This window comes from Vulpes vulpes, chromosome 12 (genome assembly GCF_048418805.1).
Source record: "Vulpes vulpes isolate BD-2025 chromosome 12, VulVul3, whole genome shotgun sequence".
In the NCBI taxonomy this organism is placed as follows: Eukaryota; Metazoa; Chordata; class Mammalia; order Carnivora; family Canidae; genus Vulpes; species Vulpes vulpes.
This window is the reverse complement of record NC_132791.1, coordinates 122317807-122333144: the sequence shown is the minus strand read 5'-3', so window position 1 is coordinate 122333144 and position 15338 is coordinate 122317807. Positions and strand designations below refer to the sequence as shown.

At 42.2% G+C, this 15338-nt stretch overlaps 1 protein-coding gene across 8 annotated transcripts in view; it reads left to right on the top strand.

The window, feature by feature from the left end:
* Nucleotides 1-15338, top strand: part of DIXDC1 (DIX domain containing 1) — a 70874-nt gene that overhangs the window by 12323 nt on the left and 43213 nt on the right. For 3 of the 8 annotated variants that reach the window (XM_026006824.2, XM_026006823.2, XM_072729817.1), the window contains one exon: nt 2077-2142. The exons of 4 other annotated variants lie outside the window; for them this stretch is intronic. In XM_026006824.2, coding sequence (XP_025862609.1) covers nt 2077-2142 — 66 coding nt within the window. Of the gene's footprint in view, nt 1-2076; nt 2143-2882; nt 3143-15338 lie in introns of those variants that run through there. One more of the 8 variants, XM_026006828.2, reaches the window with a different exon arrangement.

Here is a 15338-nt window from a genome sequence, read left to right as displayed (position 1 = left end):
AGGTACTTTTGGTTTCTCTGAGAAATTGACCTCATCTAAATACTACTTACAGTTAATATGTTAAATCCCAGTGGCCCCTGAGAGTTTAAATAATCCTTTCACATACATAATAAATTATATTGAATAATTCTTTTCACATAGAGTATCATGCCTGGTGCTACTGAATATACTGCTATGATTTGTTATTTCAGTGTTGATGGAACCCTGATTGATTTATTCCAGCTTCTAGGGTTGCTTGATAGATCTAGTAATATTCTCTCTCTTTTGTTAGAGTCATGTGATAAGGATGTAGCTGGTGTCAGAATACACTTTGATTCCTCTGAGAAGCTCTTCCTACTGAGGCTAAGAATACCACACATGTGTCCAATCATCTCTGGGGAATGATCCAAGCATATCTGAAGCCATTCTTCATCACCCAGATGCTTTATAGATCTGTGTGGTTAGGGCTGTGACCTCATTCTGTGTGGCAGAGAAAACTGCCACAGGAAATGAAGCAATGGCCCTAATTGGTTAATTATAAGGGAACTCTGAAACAGGGAGAAACCCTACGGTCTGAATCAAGGCTTCCCTCTCCCCTTTGGAGGCCTTGTTCTTAGTCCTTTCACCGTTCTGCATAACTATGCATGAAAATTTTCTTCTGCCACATTCCCTGGATAAAGCCCTGGCTTCAACACACCTGACAAATTACCCACAGAATTGATCTATGTTATTGTTATCAATACAATCCCTTTTATTGACATGGTGAATCTGCATTTTGAGTTATCCACAAATTTTGGCTACTGCCACATTCTGTAGCCTACCCTGGCTGTCGTCCCCTGTTTCCTGTGCTCTGGGCTTGGCCAGGCTATCTACTGTTCACATTTTCCCCTTTCTGCATGTGCCTCAAAGCTGTTTGTTTATTTTCTCTGCTACTGGGTATTGATGCTGCCATATGAACATTGTCTTTGGGTGATGTGCCAACGTGCACTTCTGCAGGTGTTTTTCTAGGGGGCTGAACTTTCTTTAAAAAAGACTTTGGTGATTGTGTTGGACGGTTTTGATAGATCTGAGACCTTAATATGGTTTGGCCAATAAACATTCATTCATTCAGTTATTTAGTTCATTTTTTGGGTGAGGGGATGGATAAAATATTTGAAATACACCTGGTTCCTGCTCCCAAGGATTTTGTGGGTGTTCTGGAAAAAAACCCATAATAGGATGTTTAATGTGGTAAGCATCCTAAAAGAGGTAGTGTTCATGGGAGATTCATAGGGATATCTTCTATTTAATGATATCATGAAAAGCACCAAATACTTACCAACCTAGCTACTCACTGAGGCCAAAGCTTTTTTCCTGCTAGTGGGGTAAACATGCGTGGAATCACTCACTCAACGGACCTTCACTGAACGACTGTGTTTACCAGACACCATGCCAGGCTCTAAAAATAGATATCAAATAACATAGAGTTCCCTAGTGGAGCTCACAAGTCATGAAAATAAAATAAATGTTCACAGTATGAAACTTGGGGGAAATTGTGGCAATACAGAAATCTTGTTTGTCAGGCAAACCTGAGCTTGGCTGTGGTGTAAACTGCCTGAGGGACTGAAAGTTATGGGAAGGATTTATGAAAATGTTGGTCAACAGGAAGGGAGTTGTCTAGGCCTTCATTTTTGAAATGTTCAACCTGGAGGACTTTCCCTACCTCTTTCCCTCCAAGCAGAGTAGTAGAAACTCGGATCCCACGCGGAGATTCACCCGTCTGGCCATCCTTGAGAACTACAAAAAGAGCCTTTGTCTGGTGTCATCCCCATAAGGGGGACGTAGGACGTATGAGGAAGAGCATTGGCAGGTGGAGCAGCTGCAACAAACATCACTCAGTGCCCAATGCCTTCCATGAAGTAGGATTTGCAACATGAGGCAGACCACAGATTTTCAGACATTTCCACAATGAATTCCTCTGTGCTTTGCTTTAGAAATTAAAAGGCCTGTTAGGTCTTTAATGTAACAAAAGCACTATACTCCCTAACCTTCTTTTTTTTTTAAATTCTGGCTGATTTCTCCTTTCCTCACCCGGGCTCATTGGCTTTGTTCCCACAGGAGTCAATGCCAGCTAAACAGATGCTCCCTGGCAGCAAGCTATCAGACAGCTTTATGTTCCTCATGGTGAGTGATGGGCTGGCCAGGCATGTGGAACAGTGATAGGGCACCGTTTGCCAGGTGCCACTCTCCCAGGCGCTTCAGAGAGAACGAGAAGCACCGGAAATGCTTCCTCAGCCATGACTGGCCTTGTGTAGGCTGTGGGGACCAAAGTCTCAAAATGACGCTTTACTGAATATATTTCCTTTTGTGTTATCCCCAAACCGGGCCCCACTTAAGTAGTCATGAACATAACCATCCATGGTCAGGTATGGTAAGGGGATAAGGAACCAATCCCAAAGGCCCTATGAGCGGGCTCCATGCTTTGTTTGTAGGATAGGGGACACTCATCTCTAGTGATGTCTCATTCATTCATTCATACACATTTATTGAGCACCTACTTTATAACTGTGCTCCTGAAGGAAAAGAGTATTTGTGGAACTTGTAACTCATGGGAATTTTTACAGTAAGGTTAGGAGATGAAATCTTTCAGAAAGTCTTTAGTTTTTCACTTTGTGGTATATTATCCTTTGACCACTATGCTGAACCCTGATATGAATAGTACTGCCTATACAGGAAGAAGAAATGTGATGATCGTTGCACTTGTGAGCTTTATTTTTTACCTAAGTAGCCACCAGGTTCAATTAATCAGTTGCCTTTCCTGGCTCCGTTAAGGCCTGAAAGAGTTAATAGAAAAGCTATACTGTATCATGTTCTTTTACCGGCAGAATTCAAGCCAATAATAACTCAGGCTTTCCAGACCTCCTGCTTTCCCCTCAGTTTCTCAGCAGCGTCTCCCCACCCCCTCATCTTCTGCTGCTGAAGGGCCTCAGTCCCACACAGGAATCTGGTTTCCCTGTGAAGCAGATTCGCTTCCTGAGCCAGATAGGTCTCCTCCTGAACTCTCCAGCACATTGGCAGAGAGCCCCACTGCCTTTCTTGCTTGCCAGCAGGGAGCCACAGACCTCTCACTTCTGGATGCTTCTGCACTGGAACAGTAGATCACAGACTTTCCCGGTGAAGCCCAGTAAGTGCTTTTTTGTGACTCTAAGGGAACAAGTCCCCTGCAGGAAGTTTCTTTGACCTTGAGGCTTAGAGGAGCTAGGAGAGGCTGGGTTTGCAAACTTGTTTGGAAGGAAGGGCAGGCTCCAAAGAGAAACAGAAAGTTACATTTGGCAGCAAGTTACATTTCAAGATAGTGCTTCCTGCATAAGTGAAGATGGTGGATGGAATTGTCTCTACTTGGGAGAGTTTTAACTTCTATGTAGGGTTATTTAGAATAACCATTCCATTTGGAGAAAGCTGATGGAGTTCATGGAGTTGCTAAGTGCTCTCCACACCAGCCACTTCCTGCTGTTACCACTATTTGTACAACTTTACAGTCCTTCAGTCTCATCAAGGCAAAATCCTGCCCAGCCAGCTTACACCGATGCTGCATCTACTTTTCTCTCCCTGATGCCTGGACTCAAAGGACTGTCAAAAAAACCCTGTCTTTCTAGACTTCTGGATTACACAGGCATCTTTCTAGCTTCCCCAGAGCAAGTTAGAGATGTTAATTCTGGATCAAGATTAGTTCTGTGCTGTCACTGACACTGTATGTTTGATTGTCTTGCTAGTTTGGTTGCAAGTGCCAAGAACCCGACTTGAGTTAGCAGAAATAGAAAGTGGAATTTACTGACTCATGGAATCCAAGGAAAAGCTGAAAAATTAAACCATGCAAAGGGAAGATTGGAGCAGAGTCTCCATGAAAATCAAGAACTCAAATACTGGCCAGCTCCCTCCCTCTCCTCTTTGCCAGTTATCTCTGGTTCTTTCTGTGGGTGGCTTTATTCCCTTGTACTCTGTAGGGTTTTCCCCTCTCAGGTGGGCAGCATGGCCTATGGCAACATCTAAGATTTGTATGTTAGAACTTTGTTAAAGAGAGATGGGTGGGGGGATGCCTGAGTGACTCAATGGTTGAGCTTCTGCCTTCGGCTCAGGTCATGATCCTAGGGTCCTAGGATCAAGTCTTGCATCAGGCTCCCCATAGGGAGCCTGCTTCTCCCTCTGCATATGTCTCTGCCTCTTGCTGTGTGTCTCTCATAAATAAATAAATAAAATCTTAAAGAGAGAGAGAGAGAAAGAGAGAGAGATGGGTGGGGAGAAGGAGAAGGATTCTCTTCCTGGAGGCCAGATCAAAAATTTCCAGAGACTGGCTGGTCACAATCAACTCAGCTGGACCAATGAGTTGTGGCCAGTGGAGTGGGTGATATCATAGAAGGCCAGTCCTTGGGCCTACCACCATGTCTGCAGATGGGGCATGTTTCTCCAGAGGGGAATCACTGTAGCACAGGGATCTACACCAAGAGCTCTTAGCTCTACCACCCCGTGGGTCTGACTTGAACCTATTGGCCATGCTGTGATTCTCCAGCTGTTGTTTTTGAAAACAGACCAGTAACTAGGGGCATGCTCATGATGTATATATTAATATTCCAGATATTTTCATTTTGCCAAACCTATTGGATCTTGTCTTCACTGAACAATTGACTAATAAGGTGATAGGGCTAGAAGTAAACAGAATTCAGTGGGCTTTCTTCCCCCTGCTTCAAGAAGCCTTTAAGTTATTTCATGTGGTTGGGGTAGGGGGTGGGAGGTGGAGAAAAAGAGGGCGAGTGAGCTAGGCTCTGGATCCCCCATGCTAGCCCTAACCAGGGAAGCTCTGCTTTTCTCTATTTTACATATTTGCCTTTCACACGACTTACTTGAGAAAAGACTATGGGGCCAAAAAAAGAAGGAGGAGGAGGAGAGGAAGGAAACTACCAGTCCAATCCCCTGACCGTCAGAAGGAAGAAGAGGAAGAGAAAGAGAAAGAGAAAAATAAAAACTACTAGTCCCGCCCCAAGAGAGTAACAGTCTCTTGCAAAAGCATATGGTCTTTCATCTGCTGCAGAAGTAGCTCTAGTAAATTTTAAAACTAAGCAGCAGGGCTGCTCATGGCCTAGGCTTGTACTATAGACCTCTTTAAAGATAAACATCTTCGTGGGGGAAGTGGTGGTGTGGCTGGTCCATTTTTTTCAGAGCCGGCAGTAGGCATTTACAGAAGGACAGGACAGGGTGTGAGGTACAGATGCCTTCAGGTCAAAGAGGAGGTTTGGTTTAGTGCTTGGCCCCTGATCAGACTTCCTGGGTGGGCAGAGACCTAAAGCTGGGGCACCCCAACCTATGGATGAGAGTAGCCCCACTCAGTTGTGAGTGCTGGTCCCTTTGTGAGATGCCATTCAGAGTCTCTGTCAACATGCAGACATAGTAGCATGACAAAGGCCCTTCTTTGGTCAAAAATATTTTATCGATGATTTTATCGATGATATTGATGATTCCACGCTTAGAGTTTTTTAAATGAAATGAATCTGGGCAGAATGGGAACTGTGCTCAGCATTTTCATACCTACCGCCTAGTCTAGTCCTAGAAGTCAGTCTAGTCAGTCCTAGACTGACTTCAGGACCTCTGTGCCACAATGACGAGGCCGCATCCTAGACTTATGCCACAGAATTGTCCTGCCCTTGATATCTTAAACTCTGAGACTCTGTTCTCCACTCAGCACCCCAGTATCCCTACTCCTCCATTCCTGTCAAATTTGTTTTCAATGTTTAGACACCTGGTGGCTCAGTGGGCTAGGTGTCCAACTCTTGATTCTGGCTCCAGTCGTGGTCTCAGGGTTGTGAGATCAAGCCCTGTGTTGAGCTCTGTGCTCACAGAGTCTGCTTGTCCCCCACTTAATTTCAATCTCCTCAGGCTCTCTCCTCCTCTGTCTTCTCTGTCCTCTGTTTATCAATGCTCCTCCGACTTGTCCCTGATGCAGATCCCACCGTCTGTTACTTCAAACTCCTACTCACCACATCCATGCTTCCTGTACCCAGGGAGCCCCACATCCCCTCTGACCACCACCAGTCCTGGATGCGCCCATCTCCTCTTCCCTCCGTGCAGGCCTGCCCAGCAGTTCCAGGGGAGACCACATAACCTGCTGGCAGGTTCTAGGACAGCAGCATGTTTGACAGCCCCGGCTGAGTATGGTGTTGCCGAGCATGGTTAGCATTTGCTGTTCTTCCCAGCTTCCCACAGCATCCCTTCCTGAAGCCTCCTTCACTCTGTCCCTCTCAATGTCACAGGCAAGTGGACCTACTTCAGAGTGAAGAGGGCAACCGAAATTGAGCTCCATCCACTGCCCTGGTTACCAGCTAGGTCCTGAGATCTGACCTTTACTGTTCACCTGTGTAGCCCCACTGATCTTTGTCCCACCTTGTTCTTTGAGATCTTTCCAGTTTATCTCTAACTCAGCAGACCCCATGGGTGTAAACTGAAACAGTACCCTTTGAGCAGTAACTGCCCCAACCGCCCAGACCAGTTTGAGCTTAAGCCCTGGCTCCTGCTGCACAGTTGGCCCGTGGAGAGACCCGTGGAATGACTCGTGGAATGTCCTACCGTCCGTTACCTTTACCCCATTACAGTGCTAAGGAGGAGCACAGAGTATGCCCAGGCATGTTTCCTTCAGGTACGTGTGTGACCTCTGTCCCCCTCTACATACGATGACAGGGCTCCTCTTTCTAAATACGCATCCTAACCCTAAATAAAAGGAACCCATCCACCCTGGCTCGGGGAGTTGCAGCTTTAGAAATTATTCACTGTGATCTCCTTATTTGCAACAAATAAAGTTTCCTTTGTTGTGAAAATTCCACCAGATGTAGCTTCTATATGTGACTTACTAAGGAGCAAACTCAGGTTAGTTCAATGACACCTCTTCCCCCTTCCAAGCTTCACAAAAGTGCCTATTCCTGCCTCCTCATGATCAGAGGAACAAGTGGCCCTTGTCCTCTCCTCTGAAACCTTGCCACATCACTCACACCCTCCCCTTGTGTCTGTTTCTCCTTCACTGACCTCTCATCTCAGCCTCCAGATGCCCTCTCATGCTAAAACACCCTTGTTGGCTATTGCACCTTCCCCTCAGCTAATATCCATTCTCCTCCCTCACTGCCACTGTTTACCTGCTTCCTCGTGTCTTCTCAGTTCACGGGCCTCTGACTTCTAACTCCCCACCCTACGGTATCTGTTCTCAAAAAGATCACCAAAGCCTGTTAATTATTAAACGAAATGGGCTTTCCAGTCCTTAGCCTGATTTTTGGACAGAGTTTGACTTTATCAAACACTCATCTTAAAATTCTCTTATCCCTGGATTCCCACACTTTCTCCTGATTTTTTTTTTTTTTAATTTTACCCTCAATGAACCAGGAAGCGCCTGGAGGGTTTTGTTTTGTTTTGTTTTTTATTCATGAGAGACACACACAGAGAGAGAGAGAGAGGCAGAGGAAGAAGCAGGCTCCATGCAGGGAGCCCGATGTGGGACTTCAGGCCCTGAAGGCGGCGCTAAACCGCTGAGCTACCCTCGCTGCCCCTGAGCTACCCGGGCTGCCCCCTGATTCTTTTTCTATCCATCAGACTGCCTATTCTAAAATTATTTTAAGATTTTAATTTTTTTAAGTAGTCTTTATGTGCAATATGGGGCTTGAACTCATGACCTGAGATCAAGAGTTATATGCTCTACTGACTAGACTGGCAAGGTGCCTCAATAATTTTACTTTTTGCTTATCTCATTATATTCTTTGGACTAAGATCGAGTAGTTTCAAGCCCCCTCCCCCCCTTTTGGCCATTTATCAGTGCTGTGGTCTTGAGCAAGTTTTCCCATGAGAGATGGGGCTAATAATACAGATTTTATTTTATTTTATTTTTTTAAATTTTTATTTATTTATGATAGTCACACACAGAGAGAGAGAGAGAGAGAGGCAGAGACATAGGCAGAGGGAGAAGCAGGCTTCATGCACCGGGAGCCTGACATGGGACTCAATCCCGGGTCTCCAGGATCGCGCCCTGGGCCAAAGGCAGGCACCAAACCGCTGCGCCACCCAGGGATCCCAATACAGATTTTAATGATTGGGTATGAGAATTAAGGGAGACGATGCATAGAAAGTACTTCAGTCGGTAGCTGACAAGAATTGGCAGTCAGTACATTTTCATTTTCTTCATTTTCTTTTTTCCCTTCAGTGCCCTCTCTCCTCACTCCCTTTGCAACCAAATTACTTTTTAAAGTTCACCTTACTTTTTGGGGTGTTGTAAGATCCCACGATTTGGGGGCAGCACTGAATTCAAATCCCTTTCTTGCCACTTAGCAGCCCTGTTACCCTGGGCATGTTATTACTCTCAGACCTTGGTTTCCACATATGTAAAATGGGAATAATAGCTCCCCACAGGATCAGTGTGTATGTGTGCATTGTATGTATGGGAATATAAATAACTAAATATTAAAACATAAATTGCATATATATATAAATTAAAATATGCATTATAGATTTATTTTTATATATCTGGAAAAGAATGTAGTAAAGCACTTAGCACAGTCCCAGCGGGGGGTAAGCATTCAGTAGATGGTAGCTACTATCTTACTTGCACCTCGCCTGTGCCTGTCACGCACAGATACTCTCACACATGCAGCTCCCACCCAGTCCCCTTCTCCTGTGCTCTAGCACCTACACTTTGCCAATGGGCTGTAGAACATCTTTACTCTGATGGCTTCAAATAGTTCAGACTCTTGTTCAAAATGGAACTATGTGCTCTTCACATGTTCTCCATCTCAGTGAAAGCATCTCTATCCCTCAGGTATGACTGTACTTTCTGTTTTTGTCGCTGCTTTTATCCTATCAGTCATCTCACTTGTTTGTGGAATTTGTCCTTTTCTAATTATACTCTATCAGTCCAGGTTCTCATAATCTCTCACTTGAATTGTTGCCTGGTCTCCTTATTGGTTTCTCCAAATCTGGGTGTTCCTCATTCTGTCCTGTGTTCTACTGTGTATTCCGAGTGACCTTTCTAAGATGCACGTCTCCCTGTTTCACTCTCCCGTTTCAAAACTCCACACATTGCTGTTAAAAGTCTTTGAGCTCTAAGTGCGGATAGATCTTGTGCTGACCTATTTCTCCACCATCATCACCAGAGTCACTGATGGCTCTGCCCACACATTGGGTGGGTGTTCCTCCAGGATTACCATGTGCCTTCACTGCTCTTTCTTTTCTTTTTTACCACCTTTCCCTAGGATGCTGTTCTCCCCTTCCCCAACTGGCAAACATCCTTAGGGAACTGGACGAATGCCCTTAACTCTAGACCCTTCTCTGATCCCCACATCCTTCCACCCTGTTGCTCCTCCTGTGTACAGAGAGTATTTGTTAATATTTCTCTGTGCCCACCATAATTAACTTTGTATCACAGTTATTTATGTGCCTGTAAGCTCAGGACTTGGCACAATTCCTAGCTGTGTTGGTTGATTTTAACAAGTGAAATTTATTATAGGTAAATATGGATCAAGAAGACCAGTTTTACAAGAATGAAGATGGAAGACATTGGTTTAACAGCAGAATGTGTTAAAAATTACGTAGGGGTTTTGGTTGACAGTACTGTGTGAGTCAACAATGTAAGGTGGTAACAAAAAAAGAAAAAAGAAGAAGAGGAGGAAGGAGAGGGGGAGGAGGGAAGAATGTGAAATATTTTGGATGAAGAAGCTGAATGTCTGATTTTACTGCCAGAGAATTGTGTTTGGTTCTAGGTATCATGGTTTTAGAGGAACTTAGACCAGAATAGCAACGATTCTTGAAACTATTTTGTTTTTAAGACTGTTTGAAAAAACGATCAAAGTAGACACACTGCTAGCTAACACAACCAAGAAGGAAACGGGAGAAAGCACAAATATACAAAATAAGAAGTGACAATGGAGAAGTAACCATTGAAAAAAGTTGTGAGAGTCTTTGGAGGTCTGTGCAAACATATTTTAAAACTTTGATGAAATGGATAATTTCCTAGGGAAATCCTGATGACCCAAATTGAAAAAGAGAGAAAATTTAAACACATCAATTTCTGTGGAATAAAAAGGGAATCCTATTAAGAAGCTATCTCTCAAAAGAAGTGCCAGTTCCAGATTATTTCATAGAGGAATTCTACCAAACTGCCACATATCATCAGAGTCCCAGTGCTCTATGTGTTATTTCAGAGCATTGAAAATGAAGAGAGGGATCCCTGGGTGGCGCAGCGGTTTAGCGCCTGCCTTTAGCCCAGGGCGCGATCCTGGAGACCCGGGATCGAATCCCACGTCAGGCTCCCGGTGCATGGGGCCTGCTTCTCCCTCTGCCTATGTCTCTGCCTCTCTCTCTCTCTCTCTCTCTCTGTGTGTGACTATCATAAATAAATAAAAATTAAAAAAAAAAGAAAATGAAGAGAAACTTCCTACTTCTTTTTAAAAAGCAAATATAATATTGATACCTAAACATGATAAAGACAGTGCAAAAAGGGACTTTGCTTCTCCCTCTCCCTCTGCCACTTCTGCAGCTTATGTTCTTTCTCTCACTCACTCTCTCCCAAATAAATAAATAAATTCTTTAAAAATATATAAAAAAATAAAATGTTACACGTGAATAAACAAATATATGAGTGATATATGAGTGAGGATACAAAGCCCATAAATAGACCTACGGACTTATGGAAATTTAGTATATGATAAAGTTAGCATCTCAGACCAGCAGGGTAAAGAGGGAGTTTTTAATAAATGGTGGTGCTAGAACAACTGGGTAACTGTTTGGAAAAAGATGAATTGGATTTATTTCTCATGTCAAACACAAGAATAGACTGCAAATGGATCAGGGATCTAAATGTAAAAAATGAAACCATAAAAGAAGTAGGAAAAAAACAGGTGGATTCTTTCACCTTAGTGAAGGGAAAGGCTTTCTAACCATGACTCAGAATTCAGAGGCAATCTAATAAATGATCAATAAATTTGATGATATAAAAATAGAAACTTTTTCATGGCCAAAAAGATACTATAAGTAAAGTCAAAAGACAACTGACAAACAGAAATATCTGCAACACATGTCTAAGACAAAAGGGTAACATTCCTAAGATCTAAAGAATTCTTAAAAATGGAAGGACAAAGGACCTATCAAATTTTGATAGAAAAATGAGAAAAAGACAATTCATTCAGATATCAAAAAAAAGTGATAAAAGGTAAAAGATACAAAATGAATTATTAAGCCTACAAAAAGAAGGGGGTTTTTTTGGAAAGATTTTATTTCTTCATTTGAAAGAGACAGAGCATGAGGGAAGGGAGGAGCAGAGGGAGAGGGAGAAGCAGACTCTCCACTGAGCAGGGAGCCTGATGTGGGTCTCTATTCCACTCTATCCCAGAACCCCAAGATCATGACCTGAAGGCAGACATTTAACCGACTGAGCCACGCAGATGCCCCTACAAAAACAGGTTTAAATTCATAATGAAAGAAATGAAAATTAAAACAACACTAAGATACAATTTCTCACTTATCACATTGGCAAGGATTGAAAGTACGACAACATTCTGTTGGCAAGGCTTTGGGAAAGAGTGCTCTCATGCATTCCTTTGGGGATGCAAACAGATACAACCCTTTTGGCAGTGAATTTGGCAATATCTGATAAAATTATCCAACTACTTGCCTTTTTATCCAGCAATCCCAGTTCTTGGAATCTACCCTGAAGGTAGACTTGTATCAACATGAAAATATACATGCATAGGGTCACCTATTGTGGCTTTGATTGTAGTTGCAAAACATTGGAAAAACTCTAAATGCCCACATATAGGAGAATGGTTGAATAAATTCTGGCTTATCCACATAATGGAGTACCACAGTAGCTGTAAAAATGAATAAGGAAAAATCCCTAAACTAAAAATCTCTAAACTAAATCACTCCATACACGGAATATATTAAGTGAAGCGAAGTGAAAAGCACAAGTGCAAAGAGAATATCAATGCTGTGCCGTTTTTCGCACAAGAAGGAAAAAAACAGGAACTCATGAGGTTGGTTATGTATGGGGTGGGTAGGAGTAGGTGGAAAGAATGGAGAGGAGAGTGGAGTAGAAGGAATGATGAGGAAGTGACACCTTCCTGACTAGGTGTTTTTGTATAGCTCTGACTTTTAGAATCATGTTAATCTTTCACCTGATCATCCTAAATGTGGAGAGAACCCACAGTGGACTACTGATACTAGACAAATGAACCCAACTGTATTGCAAATGAAGAACATAACCACACCGAAGGGATTGGAGGAGAGCTAGCCTATGTGACTTGTGAATCAGTATTTTGACTAATACTGTAAAACTAAAGACAAAAAGAACTCTGCAAAAATATTATGGTTAGTAAACTAATTTTTCACAAGGTATGAGTTAGCAAGTCTGACGCTATTTTATGTGTTCTCTAGGATTGAGCACATATTAGTAAATATATAGTAGAGAGTGAGAGTCCGATTTCTCATGGGGAGAAACGAGTTATAATAAAAGGGATGGAAAGGAGTGAACTCTGCGTTGGATTGAAGGAGGGATCAGGGTAATTTATGCTAGAATTCATGGTGTGTCTCTCTGTCAAGATAAGTAGACATAGACATGTATGTATATGTGTATACATATGTTTCCTACTCTACTACTGACAGGGCCAAGAATGTTACCCCAGTGACATTGAGCACAACTCATGCCCAAAGTTTGGTTTCTAAAAGCTATTCTCCAGTAAAAAGAACTGGAGTTCTTTTGAGAAATAGATGATTCCAGAGCTGGGCAAGGAAAGTACAAGTTGAGGAGTGCGGAGTATCTTATGATGCCAGAAAGTAAGGAAGTGTTCAAAAAACATGATAGGGCCGTATGATCCAGCAGTCCTATTTCTGGGTTGGTAGCCAAAAGAATTGAAAGTGGAATCTTGAGGAGGTATTTGCACACTCATACTCACAGCAGCAGTATTCACAATAGCCAAGAAGTGGAAGCAGTCCACATGTCCATCAAGATGAATGGATAAGCAATACGTGGTATAAACATACAAGTGAATATTATTCAGTCTTAAAAAGGAAGGAAATTCTGACACATGCTACAACATGGATAAACCTTGAGGACATTATGCTAAGTGAAATAAGCCAATCACAAAAAGACAAGTAGTGTATGATTCTACGGTTTTGAGTTGTTATTTATTTATTATTTATTTTTTAAAAGATTTTATTTATTCATGAAGGACACAGAGAGAAGCAGAGACACAGGCAGAGGGAGAAACAGGTTGCCTGTGGGGAGCCCGATGCAGGACTTGATCCCAGGACTCCAGGATCATGACCTGAGCCAAAGGCAGATGCTCAACCACTGAGCCACCCAGGCTCCCTTGAGTTGTTATTTAAAGTATTCAAATTCACAGAAACAGAGAGTAGAATGGTGGTTGTCAGGGGCTGAGAGGAGGGGGAAATGAGATTTGTTGTTTAATGGGTACAAGGTTTCAATTTTACAACATGAAAAAGATCTGTACTTTCATTGCACAACAGTGTGAATATACTTAACACTACTGAACTGTACATTTAAAAATAGTTGAGATGGCAAATTATATGTTATGTGTTTTTTACCAAAAATTTTTAAAAAGTGATGGGCACATATAACAAGGATACAGAAACCAACATTTGTCACAATTTGAGCAGCAAAATAAATAATGATAGTGATGGATTAATATAATAAATAAGTAAAAGTGAAATAAATACCCATGAACCCATACTGATATAAATAAGTAAATGGGGGAGGGAAGAGAGAACTTCTCATATTAGAAATTCTAATAACTGTAAAAGGAATGATGGAATTAGAAAAATCATCATTTGGGGAACGTCAGAGGAATCAATCAGGAAAAAAAAACTCAATGATTTTCGGGAAAGAAAAATCGATGTTAAATTTAAAATGGACAGATAAAGTGATGATGAGAAAAAGGGTATTTTCATAGTCTCAGAGCATTTTCCCACAAGATAGTTGCCAATTACAAGGGGAAAAAAGCAACTTTATAATAGAGAAACCTGGCAGACACTACCTTAACCGTTTGATCACAATTAATTTCACCAACAATGAGATGTACTGGCATGATGTCTCTGTTGATATGGTCCACTGAGAAGGGTTCACTATGACTTCTGTGTTCTTCATGCCCCAAATCCATAACCTGAATTTAATCAGTGAGAAACTTCAGACAAACCAAAATTGTTGAGGGACACTGTACAGAATAACTGAGCATTATTCTTCAAAATTGTCAAGATCATAAAAAACAGAGAAAGACTTAACAACTGTCCCAGATTGGAGGAGACCAACGAGGCATGATGGCTAAACATAGCATGACATCTTGGACAGGAAAAGAACAGTGGGACAACTGGTGAAATTAGAATAACATCTGGAGACTAGTTCATTGTCAGTGTTGATGACCTGTTCTGATCATTGTACTATGGTTATGTAAGATGTAAATGTCTGGGAGGGACACCTGGGTGGCTCAGTGGTTAAGCGCCTGCCTTAGCTCAGGGCATGATCCTGGAGTCCCGGGATCGAGTCCCATGTGGGGCTCCCTGCATGGCGGCTGCTTCTCCCTCTGCCTGTATCTATACCTCTCTCTATGTTTCTCATGAATAAATAAATAAATAAAATCTTAGAAAAAAAAACGTGGGGGAGTTAGGTAATGGGTATTGGGGAACTCTTTGTACCTTTTTTGGTCACTTTTATGTAAGTATGAAATTATTTCAAAATGAACAGTAAATAAAATGGAAATAATACTTAAGGGTTTTGAATAACCCCCTAGTGTGTAGGTCAACAGTGTGTTCTGATGGCCAAGGAAGGAAGAAAAAGGGAAATAAAAGAGTGAAATGTCTCAAACAAGGAATCTTCATGTCTCTTTTTATACCCAGAGTATTGTGTTAGGTTCTAGATGTCTTGGTTTTGGAGAGATTTAGACAGGAGATCAATAATGCTTGAAACTATTTTATGTAAGGGATGTTGACCTTTGTTCACAGCTCTGGATGTATGTAGGAGCAGTCAAGGAGTATCTATATACCTGGGCCCTACCAGGTACCTGTTAGCTCTACCAGAATCCTATGAGAGAACTTGGGAAAATAAAGCTTCCTAAGTTATACCCCCTGGAGAGAATTTGATGGGGTCATGTCTACATGTTTGTGTTTTTTAAAAGCTTCCCTTGTGATCTTGATGCTTAGCCAGGAATGGGAACAGTGCTTTTTAAAACTTAATGTGCATATGAATCACTAGGAGATCTGTTTAAAGTATGGCCTCTGATGGAGTAGGGCTGGGCTGGAGCCTGAGAGTCTGCATTTCTGATGGGCTCCCAAGTGATGCTAATGCTGTT